Here is a 25302-nt window from a genome sequence, read left to right on the forward strand (position 1 = left end):
CACCCCGCGGATGACGACATGATCTCACCTGCCAGCGCAGCGATATGGAACAAACCGCCGATCGGCGAATCGTTCCGGAACCCGAATTGTAATCCGGAGGTGATGAGGTCGAACTGGCGTCCCGCAAGCGGCGGTGGTAGTTTATATTGCATCGATGCCACGCATACAACTTCGTTTTGTGGAACGAATTGGTTTGAATGAAAACAGAGGTTGATTTCGGGTTTCCTTTGCCAACCTGAACTCAAAAGGCGGAATTTTGTTGGCGCTATTTCGCGCGGGCGGCAGAGACGTTGGGGGCGCCGGTGCTGCGGGGGGTGAACGGGCGTCGCTTCCGCTCGGCGGCGCCGCCATATTGAAGGGGGAGCGGACACGGAGAAGCGGAGCGAGGGAGGGAGCGGCCGTGTGTGTGTGTCCGTGTCCTGTTACCCTGGGCCCCACCCCACCCACCCCGGCACGGCACACACACACAGACAGACACACTGACAGACAGGCAGCTGCAGCCATGGCCACCCGCTCGGAGCGAGAGAAATCGCAGAAGCAGAACGAGCAGCACCAGACCATCCTGTCCAAGCTGCTGCGGGAGGAGGACAACAAGTACTGCGCCGACTGCGAGGCCAAAGGTAACATCGCTGCCGGGCGGGCGGACAGTCAGGATGGGGCCGGCCTGGTCTGGTCTGGTCTGGACCGCCGGCTGCCGCAGTGACCTTTATACCGGTGCCCTGGGGATGGGGGAGCTGGATGGGCCGGGATGGGGGAGCTGGATGGGCCGGGATGGGGGAAGCTGGATGGGCCGGGATGAGGGAGCCGGAGGGGCCGGGATGGGGGAGCTGGATGAGCCGGGATGAGGGAGCTGGATGGGCCGGGATGAGGGAGCCGGATGGGCCGGGATGGGGGAGCCAGTTGGGCCGGGATGGGGGAGCTGGATGTGCCGGGATGGGGGAGCTGGGTGGGCCGGGATGGGGGAAGCTGGATGGGCCGGGATGGGGGAGCCGGAGGGGCCGGGATGGGGGAGCTGGATGAGCCGGGATGAGGGAGCCGGATGGGCCGGGATGAGGGAGCCGGATGGGCCGGGATGAGGGAGCCGGATGGGCCGGGATGGGGGAGCTGGATGAGCCGGGATGGGGGAGCTGGATGAGCCGGGATGGGGGAGCTGGATGAGCCGGGATGAGGGAGCCGGATGGGCCGGGATGAGGGAGCCGGATGGGCCGGGATGAGGGAGCCGGAGAGGCCGGGATGAGGGAGCCGGAGGGGCCGGGATGGGGGAGCCGGATGGGCCGGGATGGGGGAGCTGGATGAGCCGGGATGAGGGAGCCGGATGGGCCGGGATGAGGGAGCCGGATGGGCCGGGATGGGGGAGCCGGATGGGTCGGGATGGGGGAGCCAGTTGGGACGGGATGGGGGAGCTGGATGAGCCGGGATGGGGGAGCTGGATGGGCCGGGATGAGGGAGCCGGATGGGCTGCGATGGGGGAGCTGGATGGGACGGGATGCGGGAGTTGGATAGGTTGTGCCGGGATGGGGCAGCTGGATGGGCCGGGATGGGGGAGCTGGATGGGCCGTGATGGGGGAAGCCTCTCTCCGTCGCCCTTCCGAAACCCACCCGAATGGTCAGTGTTCCTGCGGCGCCGTTCATCCTCCCCTTCCGCCAGCGCTGCTTGTAGTCCGGATCCACACATTCATCTCTATTGCCTGCCGTCGGCAGTAACTTTCCGGATAGAATCACGAACATAGCATCAATACAGCCAGTTTTGATTCGTGGGTAAATAAATCGGTGCCCCTGTAGTGAAGGAAATTCGATATTAACGGTTTTGCCGGGAGCGTAAAACTTCCATTCCTATTTAGCGTTGAAATTACGAAGGGGGGGACTGATCAACATGACAGCTTGGTTGTATCAGTTACTTGCATATATATATATATTACAGTCAAACGTAAAGTGTTGTACTCTGGATCAACCGAATGGTACATGTGACAACAAAAGACCTTTGAAACCTTTGAATTCATCTTTTGTCGAAATAATGTTCCCTTAAGTAGTTAATTTTGCCATGTAGATTAGGTTCGTTCCAGAGGACTGGATCATTGACCTCGAGTGTTATCTATGTGGAATTTGTACAGACGCTCTGTTACTGCGAGTGCCCCCAGGGGACTCTGGTTTCCACTCGCATCATGACGATGTGTAGGTCATAGTTTTCGTGGCCACTATAAATTTCTCCATTTGTATCAGCCACAGTTTTCTATCTGTGCTTAACTTGAGGAGCATCTTTTTGATATCTAATTATGTATACTCCATAAATAGCTATTGAATTCAATACAAAATGGTATGTGCAATGTACTTGCGGATGGCCAATTGTTTTAAACCGCTCAGTTCGCATTAACCAACCTGATCTCCCGGTGGCTCAGCACTTCGACTCCCCATTCCGAATCCGACCTCTCTGTCCTGGGCCTCCTCCATGGCCAGAGTGAGTCCCACCGCAAATTGGAGGAGCAACACCTCATATTTCGCTTGGGCCGTTTACATCCCAGCGGTATGAACATTGACTTCTCCAATTTCAGGTGGTCCTTGCTTTCTCCCTCCTTCCCCTCCCCTTCTCAGCTCTCCCACAGCCTACTGTCCCCGCCTCTTCTTCCGGCCCCCACCCCCACATCAGTCTGAAGAAGGGTCTCAACCCAAAACGTCACCTATTCCTTCGCTCCATAGATGCTGCCTCACCTGCTGAGTTTCTCCAGCATTTTTGCCTACCTTCAATTTTTCCAGCATCTGCAGTTCTTTCTTAAACAATTGTTTTAAATCCTGTGTTTGTATGTTGTCTAGTCAATAGATGCTGTTTCCCAGTAGAGGAAAATCAAACAGCAGATGCTGGCAATAGGAAATACAGAAAATACTGGAAGTACTCGGCATATGGGTCCATGTGAGAGAGGGTTAATATATTGGGTTAAATATTGCTTAATGTCCAGAAACATTAAAAAAAAAAAAATTCCTTCAAGATCTATCATGATTGAGAATGCCTTTTAACATCATAAGTTCTAGAGAACAATTACAACTTTTCTAGTCTATCCACATAATTAAAATCCCTCACTTTTGCTGTCACTACTTGACCTACACATTCTGCTTAAACTAGTTAATATCATGAACAGAATATTGAGGCTTAATAACTTGTAACTGAAATTTGGCAGTGCTATCTGCTGCAAAGGATTTTTTGGGATGAGTCAACTGTCATTTGCTCAAAATCTCAAAAAGTGCTCTTGTCATGTGGTGTCTCTTTCCCGTATGCAATTTGTCCTCTAATCTATAGTTATGATGAAAATGTGTAACTCTAGGTTTCATTTTTTAAAATTCTTAGCATTTCAAAATGTTGCTGTCCTCAACTTCATTTGCTTAGTGGACCCACTGTGTGCCACAGACCCAATTGTAGTGCAAACTGTGGTTGAATAAAACTTGTAGTTTCTTTCCATCAGTCTCGACCATTTCTCTATGCAATATTGAACCTCTCTAAGATTGTTCGGGAGTGCATCTTATCTATGGGAGCAAATGTGAAAACTGTGAGCCTGCATTACCTCCACTACAGAACCAAGGTCACTTTAATCTGTCATTGACTGCACCATGGATCACATGTGTATGTATGCATCTGGAGGCTGAGTTCAAACCCCTTGATTTTCAATATCTCAGGACTCATCACTCAGCACAAGCAGGCATCAATTATGATTATTCATCACTTTCGATGATGAACATTCTCTTCCTCTCTTTCAACTCTCAGCTTCTATGTCCATCTTTCCTATTTGCTTTCCTTCTACAAAACTGAATTGGGTTGCAATGTCACAAATGTGATCGGTGTGATGGCATCCAAGATGGTCTATTTCTCCCACCCCCTCCCTTCGTACCTCTGCTGTGCATCCCTTTGGTATGGTTGGTCACAGCATCCACCAGTGGAACTTCTCAACTGATGGTGTAGTTGTATGGCTATGCATTTGTCTGTTTAATTATTTTAATCCACTCGGACCTAGCTGGTGGCCATAACACTTTCTATTCCTGTGTTATTTCCTTAACCATAACACTTTTTATTCCTGTGTTATTTCTTCAGACTGGAGAAGGGTCTCGACCCGAATCGTCACCCATTCCTTCTCTCCAGAGATGCTACCTGTCCTGCTGAGTTACTCCAGTTTTTTGTGTCTATCTTTGGTTTAAACCAGCATCTGCAGTTCCTTCCTATGCATTTTTTAGTATTCTCTCTTATGCAGCTTGAAAAGCTCAACCTCAGATAATTAATCATCCAAGGAGAGAGAAACAGTTAATGTTGGACAATTTTTGGTGAAGCTGCAAGGGTATTAATAGGATATTTTCAACAATTTAAATCTATGACTGTCTGGTTGCTGAATACTTCCTGCTTTATCTTTCAAAATCTATCAGACATGAATGCTTCAAAATGTCTACTCTTCGAACTCTTATCTCCAGGGTGGCCATTCCAACTACAATTTCTTCAGATACCAGGGCCATGGAAGTTAATTATGGTTGATATTGTATGGAACCTGCCCAGGGCTTGACGTACATTACAATGTGTGGGTGACATGGTCGTGCATAAAATCCTAGCTACGGTCTCATGAGAGATTTACAAATGTTTGCATGACTTCCTTGTTCCTGTCCATTGTTTTTTATGTGTTTTACAATGTGGTGTGGCAGGATTGTGCATACAATCCCAGCTGAGGCCTCACCAGAGATTTCGAAATGTTTGCATGACTTACTTGTCTTTATTTATAAAACAGCCACCTATGTACTGCTTTATCTCGCCTCCATCAAAAAAGAGAAATATTATTTTGAGATCCCTCACATCAGTCTGAAGAAGGGTTTCGACCCGAAACGTTGCCCATTTCCTTTGCTCCATAGATGCTGCCTCACCCGCTGAGTTTCCCCAGCATTTTTGTCTACCTTTGATTTTCCAGCATCTGCATTTCCTTCTTGAACAATATTATTTTGAGAGTCTCTCTCAAAGTAGAGAGGGTGTATGTTATTTATCCATTTAATGCTTCAGCTAGATTATTGTTGCACAATCAAATAGGAGAAATCGGAACTGGAACCCATTGAATAGAAGCCGGATGTAAGCTGGGAAGTATTAATGTCATGGCAATAATCAGATGCATATGGACAAGTGGGATTGTGCTTTGTAGTTGAAATGATAATGATCTGTGTGTTGACAAACTAGTGTTGTATGGTGTCAATGATTTTGAACTGGGAGTGATTTATTGGGCAACCAAAAGAGGTGAATATGCCATCATATGTCTAATTTGATTGTGATTGAACGATTTCACTGAAGTTGATAAACTTCATGATAAAATTAAACTAAGAATTGTTTGTTAACTAAAGGAAGGCTGGAACTATGTGAACATGATAAGGAATAAAGCACACTTGATAAGTGTAAGTGAACTTTAAATAAGTGCTTGAGTATTAATAGTTCAAATTAGTCAGTTGATCATGTTGGCAGGTTTTGTGACTGCTTGAGTTTTTGGAAATGTTTTAATCAGGACTTTCATTCTATTGGACATCTCCAAGGTTAAAGGATGACTGAATTTTTGTTTTGAATAATTAAATTTTGACAAATATGAATAGAATAAAAACATTAAGCAATTTATCCTGAAGTGTGTTTTTGCTTTTCGATGGAAAATGTCAAATTAATTCTCTTAAGGCGGGTCGGCAACCTACGCCCCCCTCTCCCGGGCCGAATGCGGCCCGTAACCCGAAATCATCCGACCCGCAGGCGTATTTTTCCCCCCGTAATTATCCGACCCGCAGACTTCCATCACATCTGGTACCTCCCGAGGCCGCAGCGCCCAGGCAATGGGGGAGCCGCAGAGTGCCGAACTCTGGCTGTACCGCATCCTGCGTAAAGCCGCCGGCACAGCAGCGCACCTTCTGTGTCTGGGCTTCAATGTCGGGATCGGGGTTGTCAATAGGCCGGGGACAAGTCAGTGTGAGTATTTGAGCCGCCACCTTCAGGACAGAGCCAAGTAAATGGTCCGTAGGTACGCCATGTTCGTGAGTGCCCGTAATAGGGGCCAGTGCTCCGGGTGGCGTCCTCGAAGGGGCGGGATCTTTGTGAACACGTGATTTGATGCCTGCCATCCGGGGCGGGATCCATGTGTACACGTGATAGATGTGGCCCGCCATCCACTTACAGACATGCATCCTTGCCCCTATGCAGAACCAGGTTGCTGACCTGCTCTTAGATTTGTTAAACCAAAGCATTTGTCTGAAACATTGGCTTTCTAAAGTTCTGAATTTTGAAAGGATTCTCAAGAAGCATTTTTAATAATGTATAATCCAAATTGTCTGGCTTTAAACATTCCCTGGGTTTAGGATATCATGAGCATGAACATTTTTATCTGAATGGAATGTTTTTTTCTAATTTCGGGGTTCATATTTTATATTGCTACTTCAAAGGTTTGTTGACTATGCAATTCTGCCTTCTGGTGTCTTGCAAAGGTTGAATCCACATAACTGCTGCCTTAAACCTGCAAATGTTAAGATCGCATTATTGTGGTAATAGGCTGTTTTGTACTGATGGTACTTTTCAAAATATTTGAAAGCTGTAAATGTTGGACTCTGCTTTTCTTACCTGCCTAGCAAAAGTAATGGGGAATTCAGAGAATATGTTGCTGTCTTTATATTTGTGAAAGGATTTGACTACTGGATTCATCTCTCATTGCAGTTACCTAGAGTCTTGGTAAGACCAGATTTGGTGGTCTATATCATTTTGGTCTCCTTGCCTTAAAAAGGTTTATACCTTCTATAGTGGAATGCAGCAGATTTTAACAGATGTATTCTTGGTATGGCAAGTCTTTCAAATGAGATGATCTTATTGATACACAGACAGTTCTTGGAGGACTTGACAGACTAGATATTTATCTTGGCTGACGAGGAACCAGAGGTTCATGTCTCAAAATAAGGAGAAGGCCATTTAGCACTGAAATTAAGAAATATATTTTCTGTGAATATTTAGAATTCTCTACCCTGGAGGGCTGTGAAGGTGCACTCTTTAATTTGTATTTATAACAGATTTTCCAGGTATTAAATAAATTGGATTTTATTTAAAAAAAAAAAGGTAATTTGGCCCTTCAAGTGTGCTTTGTCCTTACTAGTCAGGGAAGGCTTGAATCATCCTAATCGATAGCTGATCATCCAAATTCAATATTGATCCTGTTTAAGAAGGAACTGCAGATGCTGGAAAATCGAAGGTAGACAAAAATGCTGGAGAAACTCAGCGGGTGAGGCAGCATCTAAAGAGCGAAGGAAATAGCCAACGTTTCGGGTCAAAACCCTTCGAAGGAATACTCACACTCACTTGTCCCCGGCCTATTGACAACCCCGATCCCGACAGTGAAGCCCAGACACAGAAGGTGCTCGGCACTCTGCGGCTCCGCCATTGCCTGGGCGCTGCGGCCTCTGGAGGTACCAGATATGATGGAAGTCTGCGGGTCGGATAATTACGTGGGGAAAAATACGCCTGCGTGTCGGATGATTTCGGGTAACGGGCCGCATTCGGCCTGGGGGGGGGGGGGGGTGGGGCGTAGGTTATCGACCCTCCTTAAGAGAATTAATTTGACATTTTCCATCGAAAAGCAAAAACATGCGTGATTCCCAGCTGCTTTAAGAGGGCATCAGTAATACCGATGCCCAAGAAGGGCAAGATGACGTGCCTCAACAACTAACGTCCAGGTTCAGGAACAGCTTGTTCCCTACCGCCATTTGGCTATTAAACATTACAACTTCAAATAAGCTCTGAGCTACATAGACTATTATTGTTATTATTGCATTATCATTGTATGTGTGTATTTGTGAGTAAGTGCATACACACAGAATTTTTTTTTCTCGTTAATTATATTGTTTACAGTGTACCATGTTTGCATATTCTGTTGTGCTGCTGCAAGTAAGAATTTCATACTGAAGAAGGGTCTTGACCCGAAACGTCACCCATTCCTTCTCTCCAGTGATGCTGCCTGGCCCGCTGAGTTACTCCAGCTTTTTGTGTCTATCTTAAGAATTTCATTGTTCCATCTGGGACGTATGACAATAAAACGTCTTGACTCTCTTGACTTGACATTAGGGCCAATTGTAGCGGCCAATTAACCTACAAACCTTTGGTATGTGGGAGGAAACTGAAGCATCCGGTGGAATCACGCATGGTCAGAGGGAGAACTTGCAAACTCCACTCAGACAGGGCTCTGGGAATGTGAGGCTGTAGCTCTACTAGCTGCCACTGCCGCCCTGCAAATTATATTTAATGGAAAAGTTTACATTTAATTGCGGAAAACAGCAATGACAATTCCAATTGTGTGCAAAACATTATACAAGGATTTTATTTGACCTTTTTTACCTTTTATCCTACAGGTCCAAGATGGGCTTCTTGGAATCTTGGTGTATTTGTTTGTATCCGCTGTGCAGGGATCCACCGTAATCTTGGTGTTCATATATCACGAGTTAAGTCTGTAAACTTGGATCAATGGACACCAGAACAAATCCAGGTAAAAACAACAAACTTTATTTTCTACTTCCTGGTTATAATATTTCTGTTAATTGTTAAAACCTCAACTGAAATTGCTCTCATTTGGATTCATTACATGCCTGTGGTGAATTTGTATTGTTCTTGATATAGGTATTTATCTTCCAGTGTCAGAAGGAAAATTACCTCTAGTTCTGTGGCAAGGAGAATAGTCTTGGAGCATGGAAGCAAGCCCTTTTGGCTCGCCATGAACATGCTATCTGCCCATCCTAAACTAATCCCACTTTATTCTCACTTTCCTATCAGCTGCACTAAATTCTCCTGCTTGAGTGGGCAAAGTGGCTAATGGAGTACAGCGTGGCAAAGTATATGGTCAAGCACTTTGGTAGAAAGATTAAAGGCATTTTATAAATGGAGAGAGGATTCAGAAAGGGGACTTGAGGTGCTAATGCAGGATTCCCAAAAGGTTGAGTTGATGGTAAGGAAAACCAAATGCAATGTTTGCATTCATTTTTGACAGGACTGGAATATAAAAGCATCTAATGTTGAGGCTTTATATTGTAAGCAGTTTCAGGCCACAGATCTGAGGATGTGGCATTGGAAAGGGTCCAGCGGAGGTTTATGAGAATGATCTCGGGGATGATTGGGTTAACATAAGAGGAGCGTTTGATGGCTCCGGGCCTGTACTTGCTGGAGTTTGGACGAATGAGGGGGGGGGGGGGGGGAATTGGGGGATTTCACTAAAATCAAGGCCTAATGTAAGGCCTAGATGGTATGGATGTAGAGAGGATGTTTCCAGTAGTGGGTCTAGGACCAGAGGGCACAGTCTCAGAATAAAAGGATGTTCCTTGATAACGAAGATGAGGAGAAATTTATTTCGCCATAGGGTCGTGAATCTGGAATTCATTGCCACTGATAGCTGTGGAGGCGAAGTCATTGGGTATTTTTAAAACTGTTCATAGATTCCCAAGGATAGTGTAACCAAGTTTTGGTTAAAGCTAATAATTTCAATTAATCATCAAATCAGACACAGAAACAGGCCGTTTGATCCAACTAGTCTATGCTGACATGTGGGCACTTTTGATATTGATCTCTGCTCCCAGCACTTGGTCCACAGTTTAAATGTCCAGGTGATTCGTGCTTGTGTGGATACCTTAATGCTGTCAGTGACCCAGCTTCAACCACACTCTCAAGTTGTGCATTGTGCATCTAAGCGAAGAAAGGCACCCTTATACCCCCTCTAAATCTCTTCCACCTTACTCTAAATCTGTCTGCCCTATTTTCATTTCTGATATAGGAAAATATTTCCTGCAGTTTACTCCATCTTTCCCCCTCAATTGTGTATACCTGTCATGTACTCTCTCGACCTCTTCCTCTCTGGGGAAAACACACTTAACACTCTCCTCATGCCTGAACTGTTCCATCCTGGAGATAACATCTTGTGAATCCCCTATGCACTGTCACAGTGCTCTCATATATTTGCTGCAACATGATGACCAGACCTCAGTGCAGTGCTTCCTCTAAGGTCTGACCAATAATTTAAGATTGAGCATAATCTCTATTTCCAGCTAATGGATGTCGGTATCCCATAAGCTTTCCTAACCTTGTTATCTATCTGCGTGATTATGCCTTCCACATTCAAGTATATTACAAACAATGGTCTTACCACCAATCCGTGTAGAACATCACTATGGAAGATATGCATAGTGCTCCGCTCTGGACCACTTGGACAACAAAAACTCATATGTCAGGCTGTTATTCATTGATTACAACTCGTCATTTAACACAATCATCCCCTCCAAGCTGGTTACCAAACTCGCAGAACTGGTTCTCTGCGCATCCCTCTGCAATTGGATCCTCGACTTCCTCATTCACAGACCACAGTCTGTTCATATTGGTGGAAATGGGTCAGCCTCGATAACAATCAGCACGGGAGCACCTCAAGGCTGCGTGCTCAGCCCCCTGCTGTACTCACTCTATACTCACAGTGCGAACTCCATCATCAAGTTCGCTGACGACACCACTGTTGTGGGACGTATCACTGATGGGGGATGAGTCAGAGTATAGAAGAGAGATCGAGCAACTGTCCATATGGTGCAAGCACAATAACCTGGCCCTCAACACCAGCAAAACCAAGGAACTGATTGGACTTTGGAAGGAGTAGGATGGGGACCCACCGTCCCGTTTATATCAACGGGTCGATGGTTGAAAGAGTCAAGAGCTTCAAATTCCTGGGCGTGCACATCTCTGAAGATCTTTAAGATCTGAAGGTCTGAAGAAGGGTTTCGGCCCGAAACGTTGCCTATTTCCTTCGCTCCATAGATGCTGCTGCACCCGCTGAGTTTCTCCAGCTTTTTTGTGTATCTCTGAAGATCTTTCCTGGTCCGAGAACACTAATGCAATTATCAAGAAAGCACATCAACGCCTCTACTTCCTGAGAAGATTACGGAGTCGATTTGTCAAGGAGGACTCTCTCTAACTTCTACAGGTGCACAGTAGAGAGCATGCTGACTGGTTGCATCGTGGCTTGGTTCGGCAACTTGGGCGCCCTGGAGAGGAAAAGAGTACAAAAAGTAGTAAACACTGCCCAGTCCATCATCGGCTCTAACCTTCCTTCCATCGAGGGGATTTATCGCAGTCGCTGCCTCAAAAAGGCTGGCAGTATCATTAAAGACCCACACCATCCTGGCCACACACTCATCTCCCTGCTACCTTCAGGTAGAAGGTACAGGAGCCTGAAGACTGCAACGACCAGGTTCAGGAATAGCTACTTCCCCACAGCCATCAGGCTATTAAACCTGGCTCGGACAAAACTCTGATCATTAATAACCCATTATCTGTTATTTGCACTTTATCAGTTTATTTATTCAATTCATGTATGTATATATTTATATAATGGTATATGGGCACATTGATCTGTTTTGTAGTAAATGCCTACTATGTTCTGTGTGCTGAAACAAAGCAAGAATTTCATTGTCCTATCAGGGACACATGACAATAAACTCGAACTTGCAATCGCAAAAACAACCCTTTAATGTCACTGTCTCCAGAAGGCAATGTTGGTTTGCCAATTAGCTCTGTATCCCATTAGATTTAACCTTTTGAACCATGTAGGATCATGTCAAAGGCCTTGCTAAACTCCATGTAAATCGTAATTACTACCCTGCCCACATTGAACTATTTAAAGAGGTAATAGCTTATTAATCAAATTGGTCTGATTGGATCGGCCCTTGGCAAATCCGTGTTAGTCATAGAATACCGAAACAGGCCCTTCAGCTCGACCCATCTGTGCTGACCTAAATGCCTCTTCTAAGTTAGTCCCATTCACGTGCATTTGGTCTATATCCCTCTTTGGGGGGGAAATGTTGCCCCTCTAGTTCCTATTAATTTCTTTCCCTTCTTACCTTAAATCTATGCTTGATTTCCCGAACCCTGTGAAAGAGACTGCATTCTTCCTAATTCTTCTTGATTATCTGTTGCTACTCTGACATTTTTTCTTCAACCAGTTGTTTCCAGTTTATTGTTGCAAAATTATATCTTGGCGAGATTGACATTTTAGAACTTGCTCCCTTTCTGCTCTTCGTTCCATTATCTAAATCTATTATTGCTGTCTTGTTAGTGCTTTTTTCTGTAACTGATTTTTTAAAAACAGACTGGGAAGGTTGGGTACAGAAATTTGCGTACACTTCCACTGATTGCCCTTTTTGTTCTTCGATCAGCCCTCATAATTTCATATGTTCATTTGATGTGTCATCCTTCCTCACTATTGTACTTGTACTTAACTGATATTGCAACAATTTTAACTTAATCTGCCTCTTCTTAAACCCTGTAGCCAGGAATATTCAGCTGTTACTTTTGGCCATCTTTATGCTATGTCAAGGGCATAATGTCATAATCACATGAGTCACTGACCTCAGTTTCCTGGTCTTTATTTCCAGAACTCTTTGCACTATCAAAATGTGTTTCCATTACTCCTGTTTTTGTTCTGCTTTCAAAGCAGATTAAGTTATTAAAATGCTATCTTCCAAACGTATATTTTGCCTAATCCTTCATATAACTGCTGTTTTACAACAGTACTAGTGAACTAAAGATGTTGATCCCATTCTTATTGGGATGCAACCTACCTGAGCTATAGAAACCACACATTGTGAATTTATGGAATTCCCTGCCACAGAGGGCAGTGAAGGCCAAATCACTGGATGGATTTAAGAGAGAGTTAGATAGAGCTCTAGGGGCTAGTGGAGTCAAGGGATATGGGGAGAAGGCAGGCACGGGTTATTGATACGGGACGATCAGTCATGATCACAATGAATGGCGGTGCTGGCTCGAAGGGCCGAATGGCCTCCTCCTGCACCTATTTTCTATGTTTCTATCCTCCAGCACTACTGTATGTGATTGTTGTGTGATCAATCACACAATTGATGTGTGATTGTGTCAACGTCAACACATTTTATGTTGCTGTCAATAATCTGGATATTATTTCCATCTTGAGTTCCAGTGTTTCACTTCCTCTACCTCCCTGTAAATTGTTCCCAGACCACATCCTCCTTTGTCATGGGTGTTGATGTGAACCACAACCTATGGCTGCTTGTTTTTCTCACTCCATCTTCTGTAGTTACCGAGTGAAGGCCATGACCCTGGCACACAACAGGCATAATTCCCATCCTGGAATTGTGCCTGTGGCTATTCTTGACTGCTTCCTCCCAAACCCCCAAACAAAAGACCTGAATTCTCTATTACCATGGTTCTGTTTTTTGATTCGGACATATTGAATGGGGACAATTGCTTAACTATGGCCTGTATTCTCTCATCCAGTTGGGCATTTGCAATTCATTGATCTGTCTTTACCAATAAAAACATTTGAAATGGGTGTATTTAATGTGGTCGCACATTTGCCTAATTTTGTCTGAAGCAGGTTTTAAGAGTTGCTAACTATGTTTGCTTCTGCTTCACAGTGTATGCAAGATATGGGAAATACCAAGGCTCAACTTCTGTATGAAGCAAACCTTCCTGAACATTTCCGGCGCCCTCAAACTGACCAGTATCCTTATCTTTGTGTAGCAAAAGGTGATATCCAATATAAAAGGGTGAATGGAGGGAGCTTCTGTTCAGGATGTGATAGACGTTATTTCTGTGGGTGCTGATTTTATACCACAGTCCATGGCACAGTATTTAATAATTCAGAAGTGGTTACATTGATGTTCTGCATCTATCACCTTATTATGGCTAGAGAACTGTTCAAATGTATTAGGAAAGTAATTACATATTTTTTACCATTTTGCTGCTGTTTTTGGTCTCGTGCCTAGATTTACCTGCTTGGTGAATTGAATTATTGAGCAGGGCAATAGTCAAAGTCAAAGTAGCCTTTATTGTCATTCAGACCTTGCGGTCTGAACGAAAGTTCGTTGCCTTGCAGTCCTACATATAGTAAAAAATGACAACAACACACAAAAAACACAAATTAACATCCACCACAGTGAGTTGAATAACGCAAAGGGAGTGTCCTTGAATAACAAGGTCAAAGGTTTCTGCTGAACAATGCTCTCTCAAAATTGCAAAACCACTGATCAAGTGTTCTCGGGTGCAAATTTACCTTTCCTGGGTTCCATGCACATCACATTAATTTCACTGGTATTTTTCTATTTCTGCAATTGTGTTTTTTTTTTTATGGTCTTGTATGTCATTTGGGTTTTTTAAATAACGGTTACAGGTGATTCCCAACATACAAATACATACAAATAATTGAGAAAGTGACAGGCTGGTTTTGCCGGCTGCTCTGTGGCTGCAGGCATCTTTTCCCTTATGAGAACATGGTTCGCAGCTGCAATTCTAACTTGAGAACCATTGGTTTACAAACATTTCACTGGAGTAAATCTGCAGGAAATAGCAGGGGACCGGGGGTCAAATGAGATGGAAGAACTGAGTGAAATCCAGGTTAGCCGGGATGTAGTGTTGGGTAAATTGAATGGATTAAAGGCCGATAAATCCCCAGGTCCAGATAGGCTGCATCCCAGAGTACTTAAGGAAGTAGCCCCAGAAATAGTGGATGCATTAGTGATAATTTTTCAAAACTCTTTAGATTCTGGAGTAGTTCCTGAGGATTGGAGGGTAGCTAATGTAACCCCACTTTTTAAAAAAGGGAGGGAGAGAGAAAACATGGAATTACAGACCAGTTAGTCTAACATCGGTAGTGAGGAAACTGCTAGAGTCAGTTATTAAAGATGGGATAGCAGCACATTTGGAAAGTGGTGAAATCATTGGACAAAGTCAGCATGGATTTATGAAAGGTAAATCATGTCTGATGAATCTTATAGAATTTTTCGAGGATGTAACTAGTAGAGTGGATAAGGGAGAACCAGTGGATGTGTTATATCTGGACTTTCAGAAGGTTTTCGACAAGGTCCCACATAAGAGATTAGTATACAAACTTAAAACACACGGTATTGGGGGTTCAGTATTGATGTGGATAGAGACCTGGCTGGCAGGAAGCAAAGAGTAGGAGTAAACGGGTCCTTTTCACAATGGCAGGTAGTGATTAGTGGGGTACTGCAAGGCTCAGTGCTGGGACCCCAGCTATTTACAATATATATTAATGATTTGGACGAGGGAATTGAATGCAACATCTCCAAGTTTGCGGATGACACGAAGCTGGGGGGCAGTGTTAGCTGTGAGGAGGATGCTAGGAGGCTGCAAGGTGACTTGGATAGGTTGGGTGAATGGGCAAATGCATGGCGGATGCAGTATAATGTGGATAAATGTGAGGTTATCCACTTTGGTGGCAAAAACAGGAAAGTAGACTTTAATCTGAATGGTGGCCGATTAGGAAAAGGGGAGATGCAACGAGACCAAGGTGTCATGGTACACCAGTCATTGAAAGTATCATGCAGGTGCAGCAGGCAGTGAAGAAAGCGAATGGTATGTTAGCATTCATAGCAAAAGGATTTGAGTATATGAGCGGGGACGTTCTACTGCAGTTGAACAGAGTCTTGGTGATACCACACCTGGAGTATTGCGAACAGTTTTGGTCTCCTAATCTGAGGAAAGACACTCTTGCCATAGAGGGAGTACAGAGAAGGTTCACCAGACTGATTACTGGGATGTCAGGACTTTCATATGAAGAAAGACTGGATAGACTCGGCTTGTCCTCGCTAGAATTTAGAAGATTGAGGGGGGGATCTTATAGAAACTAACAAAATTCTTAAGGGGTTGGACAGGCTAGATGCAGGAAGATTGTTCCCGATGTTGGGGAAGCCCAGAACAAGGGGTCACAGTTTCAGGATAAGGGGGAAGTCTTTTAGGACAGAGATGAGAAAAACATTTTTCACACAGAGAGTGGTGAATCTCTGGAATTCTCTGCCACAGAAGGTAGTTGAGGCCAGTTCATTGGCTATATTTAAGAGGGAGCTAGATGTGGCTAAGGGGATCAGTGGGTATGGAGAGAAGGCAGGTACAGGATACTGAGTTGGATGATCAGCCATGATCATATTGAATGGCGGTGCAGGCTCGAAGGGCCGAATGGCTTACTCCTGCACCTATTTACTATGTTTCTATCTTTCTATGGAGTAGATCCCTGCAGGAACATGGGGTGGATCTGTACTTGTAAAACAATAGTACATTGATTCTCGTTTAAATGAATTAAAACGCAACACAATCAAATTAAAAGCAAGTGATATTTTGAGATTTTCTGCTTTCATACTCTGGTATTTTTGCAACATAACTTAGTTAAAAGAATTTAAAGTATATTCAGTATTTTTAATTCATTTGAATGAAATGCAAAATGTGTGGCCATAAATTTATAGTACCTATTTTGATGAAAACTACATTTACTGCTGTGCAGCATATGTTAATGTGCTGGAAAGATTTTGTTATATTTTAAAGGCACCTTTTTTATATCCTAAACTATGATACCTCGATGAAGTAAATAACATATAGCTTTTACTCCACACAATTAGCTTTAAGCAGTATTATTGCAACAACATTAAATTCAGATGGAGCAGGAAGAACTGTAGTTTTTGTGTAGACCACTGAAAAGTACCACTTCAATTTAAACTTTGAATTATACACTGCATTTAGAATAAAAGTCCTCATTTCTTTAGTACATTATCCTGATTTTCTATACATTGGCCATAAAGGGGGGGGGGGGTGAAAATTCTAAGTACGGGAGTTATTCTGGAGGAATGATTAGAAAGTTGCATTGTTGCTGGTTTAAGTGCGTGCAATTAGCTTTGCGTGTTGCACGTTGAATAATTTTATTCATCCCACCTTTTCACAGCCTGCACCAGTTTGACTGAAGGGTTTTTCGTCATTGGCAAAGTTAAGCTTTTATTGGTTTTCTATTGCCGAGAGTCAATTTCCTTAATTTGCTTCAACTACTGAAGGAAGAGTTAGTTGTGATAAAATAAAACAAAATAGTGTCTTTGCAAAGTTTCTGTCTGCATTCCTAAATTAACTCTATTAGGGTTTTATTGCCTTTTCTGAATATGTTAAATCAGGCAACATCTGGAAAGTAGTGACAGCATTTTAAATTAATGCCACATTTGGAGGCATCATTTACTGCATTTTTTTAAATTGCAGCAAACATTAAAATGTAGCATTTTAAATATCAATGCAAGTTATACAAAGGGAAGTGAAGAATGGGTTCAAGACTGAACCCAGGGCAGCATGGTGGCGTAGCACTAGAGCTACTCTGCCTTACAGTGCCAAAGACCCGGGTTCAATCCTGACTACAGGTGCTTGTCTGTACGGAGTTTATATGTTCTCCCCGTGACCTGCATGGGTTTTCTCTGAGATCTTTAGTTTCCTCCCACACCCCAAAGACATACAGGTTTGTAGGTTAATTGACTTGGTATAAATGTAAAATTGTCCCTCGCGTGTAGGATACTGCTATTGTATGGAGATCGCTGGTCGGCGTCGGCGGGCCAAAGGGACTGTTTCCGTGCTGTATCTCTAAACTAAACTAAGACTGGTATTTTACATTTGAGTAAGAGCAATAATGAGGGCTTGTTTAAGCAAGTCTTGTGGACTGCATTTTAAAAAGTTTTTGCTAGGTAGTAAAAACGAGTATGCTTTTTGGCCCATCAAACTTGCTCTGCCATTGAGCAAGATAAGATTGATCATTTATTCTGTCACTACTTGTATGAATTCACATATCCTTTGATTTATTTGTCTAAAAATTGCTCTGTGATTGACTTTCCATAGCCATATTGGCCAAAGAATTCCAAAGCTTTACTACTTTCTTGGTGAAGATGTCCTCCGTGGTCTTAATTTCCAACTGACTCCGGCCAGCCTAGCCCTTCACTCTAATGGGAATACACTAGCCCTGAACTCTTGCTATCTCATTTTTAAAAGCCTCCCATTTGCCATCTGTCCCTCTACGTGCAAACAGCCTCCACCAATCAACGTAGAAAGTTCCTGCCTCATGCTAAAGAATGTCCCTGCCCCGGTTTAGGATTTTAACTTGGGCCTGTCCTGTCCTTTTCCATGGAGACGCACAAAACTGCTGATGCGGGGATCTTGAGCACAACACTGTGCCGGAGGAACTCAGCGGGCCAGGCAGCATCTGTGGAGGGAATGGACAGGTGATGTTTTGTTGCTTCAGACAGATGGGAGTAGTGATGAGCTGGAAAAATAAGGTAAGGGCAGGACAAAGTCCAGTGATAGGTGGGTACTGGTGAGAGAGAATGATTGGACGAATGGGTAGGTTCCAACCTATCCAAAATCTCGTCTACTGCATTCGGTGCTCCCGATGTAGCCCCCTCAGTTAGGATAAGGCTAAGCCTAGAACAGCTGACTGTTTCGCTGAACACTTGTCTGGCACCAAGTCTCTCGATTTGCCAGTTGTCAACTAGGTTAATGCCACTCCCTTCCAAGAACTTGAGTGTTGCCCCTCTAGGGACCCCTTTCCAATTGGACCATCTATACGGTGCCCTCCATAATGTTTGGAACAAAGACCCATCAATTATTTATTTGCCTCTGTACTCAAGTTGAGATTTGTAATAGAAAAAAATCACATGTGGTTAAAGTGCACATTGTGAGATTTTATTAAAGGGTATTTTTATATATTTTGGTTTCACCGTGTAGAAATTACAGCTGTGTTTATACATAGTCCCCCCCATGTTTGGGGCATTATGGTGTTAGTAATTGCTCGGGTGTGTTTAAATGCCTCCTTAATGCAGGTATAAGGGAGCTCTCAGCACCTAGTCTTTCTTCCAGTCTTTCCATCATTATTGGAAACATTTATTGCTGTTTATCAACATGAGGACCAAAGTTGTGCCAATGAAAGTCAAAGAAGCCATTATGAGACTGAGAAACAAGAATAAAACTGTTAGAGACATCAGCCAAACCTTAGGCTTACCAAAATGAACTGTTTGGAACATCATTAAGAAGAAAGAGAGCACCGGTGAGCTTATTAATCGCAAATAAACTGGCAGGCAAAGGAAGACCTCCACAGCTGATGACAGAAGAATTCTCCTGTACAATTAAAAAAATCCCCAAACACCTGTCCGACAGATCAGAAACATTCTTTGTGAGTCGGATGAGTCAATGACCACTGTCCGCAGAAGACTTGATGAACAGAAATACAGAGGCAACACTGCAAGATGCAAACCACTGGTTATCCGCAATAAAAGGATGGCCAGGTTAGTTTGCCAAGAAATACTGCAAAGAGCAACCACCGTTCTGGAAAAAGGTCTTGTGGATAGATGAGGAAGATTTACTTATGTCAGAGTGGTGCCAAGAACAAAGTATGGAGGAGAGAAGGAACTGCCCAAGATCCAAAGCATACCACCTCATCTGTGAAACACGGCGGTGGGGGTGTTATGGCCTGAGCATGTATGGCTGCAGAAGGTACTGGCTCCCTTATCTTCTTGATAATATAACTGCTGATGATAGTGGCATAATGAATTCTGAAGTATGGACACATCCTATCTGCTCAAGTGCAAACAAATGCCTCAAAAATCATTGGCTGGCGGTTCATACTGTAGCAAGACAACAATCCCAAACATACTGCTAAAGCAACAAAGGAGTTTTTCAAAGCTACGAAATGGTAAATTCTTACCATTCTGGGTACATTCTTACCATTTCCGCTCGCCGAGTTCGTCCGCCCTCTCTCTTACCCCCCCCCCCCCCCCTCTTCCCCCCCCCCCCCCCTCCTCTTCCCCCCCCCCCCCTCCTCTTCCCCCCCCCTCCTCTTCCCCCCCCCCCCCTCTTCCCCCCCCCCTCTTCCCCCCCCCTCCTCTTCCCCCCCCTCCTCTTCCCCCCCCTCCTCTTCCCCCCCTCCTCTCCCCCCCCCTCCTCTTCCCCCCCCATCTCTTCCCCCCCCCTCCTCTTCCCCCCCCTCCTCTCCACCCTCTCCCCCTCTCCTCTCCCCCCCCCTCCTCTTCCCCCCCCCCTCCTCTTCTCCCCCCCTCCTCTTCTCCCCCCCCCTCCTCTTCTCCCCCCCCCTCCTCTTCTCCCCCCCCTCCTCTCCCCCCCCCTCCTCTTCTCCCCCCCCCTCCTCTCCCCCCCCCCTCCTCTTCTCCCCCCTCCTCTCCTCCCCCCTCCTCTTCTCCCCCCCCTTCCTCTTCTCCCCCCCCCTTCCTCTTCTCCCCCCCCTCCTCTTCTCCCCCCCCCTCCTCTCCCCCCCCTCCTCTCCTCCCCCCTCCTCATCCTCCCCCCCCCTTCCTCTTCTCCCCCCCTTCCTCTTCTCCCCCCCCTCCTCTTCTCCCCCCCTCCTCTTCGTCCCCCCCCTCCTCTTCTCCCCCCCTCCTCTTCTCTCTCCCCCCTCCTCTTCTCCCGCCCCCTCCTCTTCTTCCCCCCCCGCTCCTCTTCTCCCCCCTCCTCTTCTCTCCCCCCCTCTTCTCCCCCCCTTCCTCTTCTCCCCCCCCTCCTCTTCTCCCCCCCCTCTTTCTCTCCCCCCCCCCTTCTCTCCCCCCCCCCTCCTCTCCCCCCCCCCTCCTCTTCTCCCCCCCTCCTCTTCTCCCCCCCTCTCTTCTCCCCCCCTCCTCTCTGCGCCCCCCCTCCTCTCTTTCCCCCTCCTCCTCTCTCCCAACCCCCTCCTCCTCTCCCTCCCCCCATCCTCTCCCCCTCCTCTTCTTCCCCCCTTCTCCTCCCTCTCCCACCCTCCTCCTCTCTCCCCCCCCTTCTCTTCTCTCCCCCCCCCCCTCTCTCTCCTCCCCCCTCCTCTTCTCCCCCCCTCCCTCTTCTCCCCCCCTCCTCTTCTCCTCCCCCTCCTCTCCTCTCCTCCCCCCCTCTCCCCCTCCTCTCCCCCCCTCCTCCTTCTCCCCCCCCCTCCTCTCCCCCCCTCCTCTCCCCCCCCCCTCCCTCTCCCCCCCCTCCTCCTCCCCCCCCCTCCCCTCCCCCCCCCCCCCTCCTCTCCCCCCCCCCTCCTCTCCCCCCCCCTCCTCTCCCCCCCCCTCCTCTTCCCCCCCCCCCCTCTTCCCCCCCCCTCCTCTTCCCCCCCCCTCCTCTTCCCCGCCCCCTCCTCTTTCCCCCCCTCCTCTTCCCCCCCCTCCTCTTTCCCCCCCCCCCTCCTCCTCTTTCCCCCCCCTCCTCTTTCCCGCCCCCCCTCCTCTTCCCCCCCCTCCTCTTCCCCTTCCCCGCCCTCCTCTTCCCCCCCCCCCTCCTCTTCTCCCCCCCCTCCTCTTTCCCCCCCCTCCTCTTCCCCCCCCCCTCCTCTTTCCGCCCCCCCTCCTCTTCTCCCCCCTCCTCCTCTTCTCCCCCCCCCCCGCTTCCTCCTCCCTCCTCCCCCCCCGCCCCCTCCTCCCCTCCTCTCCCCGCCCCCCCCTCCTCCCCCCCCCCCCCCCCCCTCTGTCCCCCCCCCCCCCTCCTCTCCCCCCCCCCCGCTCCTCCCCTCTCCCCCCCCCACCCCCTCCCCCCCCCCCCCCTCCCCCCCCCCCCCCCTCCCCCCCCCCCCCTTTCTCCTCTCTCCCCCCCCCCGCCCCCTCCTCTCCCCCCCCCCCTCCTCTTCCCCCCCCCTCCTCTCCCCCCCCCTCCTCTTTCCCCCCCCCCCTCCTCTTCCCCCCCTCCTCTTTCCCCCCCTCCTCTTCCTTCTTCTCCCCCCTCCTCTTTCCCCCCCTCCTCTTTCCCCCCCCTCCTCTTTCCCCCCCCCCCCTCCTCTCTTTCCCCCCCTCCTCTTCCCCCCCTCTCTCTTTCTTTCCCCCCCCCCTCCTTTCTCCCCCCTCCTCCTCTCTCCCCCCCTCCTCTTCCTCCCCCCCCTCCTCTTTCCCCCCCCTCCTCTTTTTTTCCCCTCCCCCCTCCTTCTCTTTCCCCCCCCTCTCTTCCCGCCCCCCTCCTCTTTCCCCCCCTCTTCTCCCCCCCCTCTCTTTCCCCCCCCCCCCGCCCTCTTCCCCCCCCTTCCTCTCCCCCCCCCCTCTCCTCTTCCCCCCCCTCTCTCTCTCCCCCCCCTCCTCTTCCCCCCCGCCTCCCTCTTCCCCCCCCCCCCTCCTCTTCCCCCCCCCTCTCTCTTCCCCCCCCTCCTCTTCCCCCCCTCCCTTCCCCCCCCCCCCTCCCCCCTCTCCTCCCCCCCCCTCCCTTTGTTCCCCCCCCCTCCTCTTATCCCCCCCCCCTCTTCCTCCCCCCCCCTTCCCCCCTCCTCTTCCCCCCCTCCTCTTCCCCCCCCCCTCTCCTCTTCCCCCCCCCTCCTTCCTCTCCCCCCCTCCTCTCCTCCCCCCCCTTCACCCTCCCCCCCCCCTTCACTCATCCCCCCCATCCTCTTCCCCCCCCCCTCCTCTTCCCCTTCTCCCCCCATTCCCTCTCTCCCCCCTCTCTCTCTTTTTCTGCCCCTCGAGATAGGGCGGGGATGGGGTAAAAGGAGCCAAAGAATAATATTAATATAATATCAAGGGGGGTGGTCGTTAGTGCGCGTGATGCCCCCCCCTCCCCTACCCAACTGCGCGTTGAGTGGACGGGACCCAACGGGTCTAGATGCTTGATAAATCTTGCCTGATTACAGGGATAACATGCTAGCTCCATACAGGCAACACTAGAGGTCAGTATTGAACTTGTGATTGTAAGAACTGTGGATGACTGCTTTACTAGATATCTCAAGTGGATTTTGTTAAGGCAATTAATTTTTTTAAACAAGTAATAGAAAAGGCGACAAGGTATTAAGATGTTTGTGGGTTTTCAGAGAATTTAAAGGAATTTTAAAAAGGAGTCGAAAATAAACCTCTTGGATTAAATGTTTTTTGGGCAGCATAAATAAAAGAATTGGCTTGAAATTTTGCTTTAATTTCTATTGTCATTGAGGAAAGTTGAAGGTAAGAAATAGAATGTGGCAACAGTGCAATGACAGTGCTGAGATGAGCATCGACTCTAATTTCAATAATTTTTGGAAGGGTTTCTGGAATTTGCTATAGAAATTGGTACAACGTTTTGTACTTTAGCTCCAGATTGAGACGGGCAGTTGTGTCACAAATTTACTAAAATGTTCAATGGCAGCATGTAACTCCCAGTATGCAATCGATGATTTTGCATGGGGGTTTTTGAATGTAGCTTATTAAATGTCAATAAATAATAAAATGGATCCAAACATAAACCAATCCCAGTAGTAATCATTTCTCTAACATATTTCCCTAAAATGCTGGAATATGCTTCTTGTGTGCATGCATACACATACTGCAGTTATAACGACAAATAGATACTGCGTGTATTCAATAGGTCAGCCGGGGTCAGTGGAGCAAACATTCATGTTTTGGATGTGGGCACTGGGTCAGAATTTTTTTTGCCTGTGCGACTATTGACGATGGTTTCACAGTAAAGGGAAATGTGTGTCTTCAGCTGATTGGAATTTGTCAAACTGTGGCTATCCAGTTATCTCATTTATTTGGTATTTATGTCAGTCAGACGGTGTGCATTTGCCAAACATCTTAAAGATCAAAGTTGATGCATTTCAAAAATCTAAGAGTTTGCAATCATACATAATTGAACAGCTAAATTGCAATTCATGCACCAAGTGAAGGAGCGCTACCTGGTGTTAACAATTATCTGGTGTTAAGTGGATCGCGTTCAGCATACTGACTCGCCTATAGATGTTTCTACATTAATATTGATAAGTTACTCGGGATGTTTAGAATCTATTTATTAATTAATAAAGTTCAATACCTAAAATTCTGTCATATGGATCAAAAATGTAAGCGCTTAAAAGTATTGTGATTTTTCTCTTCATGAAGTTAAAGGTGATTTTAGCAGGAATCACTCCTTTGCTCAAGATGTTCTTTCACCTTCAAAGAAAATTACTGCTTAGCGATAAGAATTTGAATTCAAAACTGAAGATTATATCAATGCATAGTTTGATTTTTTTCTGATTACATTGCAACATAGACATGAAATTATTCCTAATTTATTAATACATTCCTTGATTAAATATTCATCAGAGCTGTTGAGTTTTTCATCAGAGACAAGTATGAAAAGAAGAAATACATAGATAAAAATGTAAACAACGGAGTAACAGTAAGTATTGAGGCAGGATCTATGTTGGTGAACTTTTCTTATTATCTCAAACTCTTGTTGGATAAAGCTATTCTCCTCAACTCTCTCACAACCTGCAAATATTGCAATATAATTCATAATAATTCTGAGACATGCCAAGGAAACATGACATTGGCTCAATGCACATAATTTCACTGGTCCACTTGTGACAAAATATGTATATTGCTTTGGAACTATCTGCTTTCTGTCTTGTGCTCCTAAAATCTACTACAAATTGGGATAATTGTTAATTAATTGTATTGAGACATATTTAGTCTCCTCTACCACAATTGTTCTTAAGAGAAAACAATGCTCTGCCTCTAGGTGTGTTGTTTGCGAGTTAATGGTCCTTTTATTCAAGAGCCAATCTAAAATAAAAAGTGTTCATTATTTTTCCCTCTCCAGGAAATAAGCTTCAACTAGTGATTTTTTGGGGTTTTTTTTTTTTTGTATTATATTGCTTTCCATCCAAAAACGTAAAAATCTCGCATAACTGTTCTTACTTGGTTGCAATCTGTGGTAATCTGATTTGACTCCTTATTATCTTTCCCAAGTTAATTTTTCAAATAACCAAGCTTTTCTTTTGGTCAGTCTGAAGAAGCTTCTCGACCCGAAACGTCACCCATTCCTTCTGTCCAGAGATGCTGCCTGTCCCACTGAGTTTTAAACCAGCATTCAATTTTCGGTTTAAACCAGTATCTGCAGTTCCTTCCCATTTTCCAGTTAATTTTCATTTCAAATAGTGCATTTTAAAGAGTTTGGAACATAAAACATTTTTATATTAATGAAATATTTTCAAGTATTGTCATTCTTGTAATAAATTATCTTAGTGTTTTTGTTTGAGGCATATTGAATGGGGAAGATACTCGGTGAATCTTTTTATCTCTTCATCTTCACAATATTGCCACGAGATATTTTATAGTCTGAGAGCATTGCTAATATTTAATCTAGGAATCTGCACTTCTGACAGTCCAACACCCATAAGGCATTTTACCATGGGTGCAGTAAATAAATGTGTAATATGTTCAAAAACGTCAATCCTTGTTTCCCCAGTTATTATGAACATTAGTTGAGTGTCCAGAGTATGCAAAAAGATCACACAGTAAAAAGACAAACATCTGACTTAAAGCACTTGGTGATTCCCAAGCAAGAAAATCTGCAAGGCTCAAGCAAATAGCAGTGCTATTTGTTGATCGAAGCTCTGTGAAGAAATAATTATTGCAAATTATGGCAGGTATAGAAATGCCACATTAAGTGGCAGTATGTAACCCTAAACTGGCTTTGGCTAAACCTAATGCTTTTGCCAATTATCTATGCAGTTTCCTCCACCTCAAAAGAAGTGTAATCACAAGAAGGGCGAGAATGTTTGC

General features: G+C 45.9%; 1 protein-coding gene across 2 annotated transcripts in view; it reads left to right on the forward strand.

Moving 5' to 3' along the window:
• The first annotated feature begins 31 nt into the window (after window positions 1-31).
• smap1 (small ArfGAP 1) overlaps window positions 32-25302 on the forward strand; it is a 75627-nt gene continuing 50356 nt past the window's right edge. The window contains exons 1-4 of one of the 2 annotated variants that reach the window (XM_033021906.1): window positions 32-620; window positions 8374-8507; window positions 13441-13526; window positions 23839-23914. In XM_033021906.1, coding sequence (XP_032877797.1) covers window positions 503-620; window positions 8374-8507; window positions 13441-13526; window positions 23839-23914 — 414 coding nt within the window. In that variant the 5' untranslated portion in view covers window positions 32-502. The remainder of the gene's footprint in view (window positions 621-8373; window positions 8508-13440; window positions 13527-23838; window positions 23915-25302) is intronic. The other variant, XM_033021907.1, reaches the window with a different exon arrangement.

Source organism: Amblyraja radiata, chromosome 5, assembly GCF_010909765.2.
Source record: "Amblyraja radiata isolate CabotCenter1 chromosome 5, sAmbRad1.1.pri, whole genome shotgun sequence".
NCBI lineage: Eukaryota > Metazoa > Chordata > Chondrichthyes > Rajiformes > Rajidae > Amblyraja > Amblyraja radiata.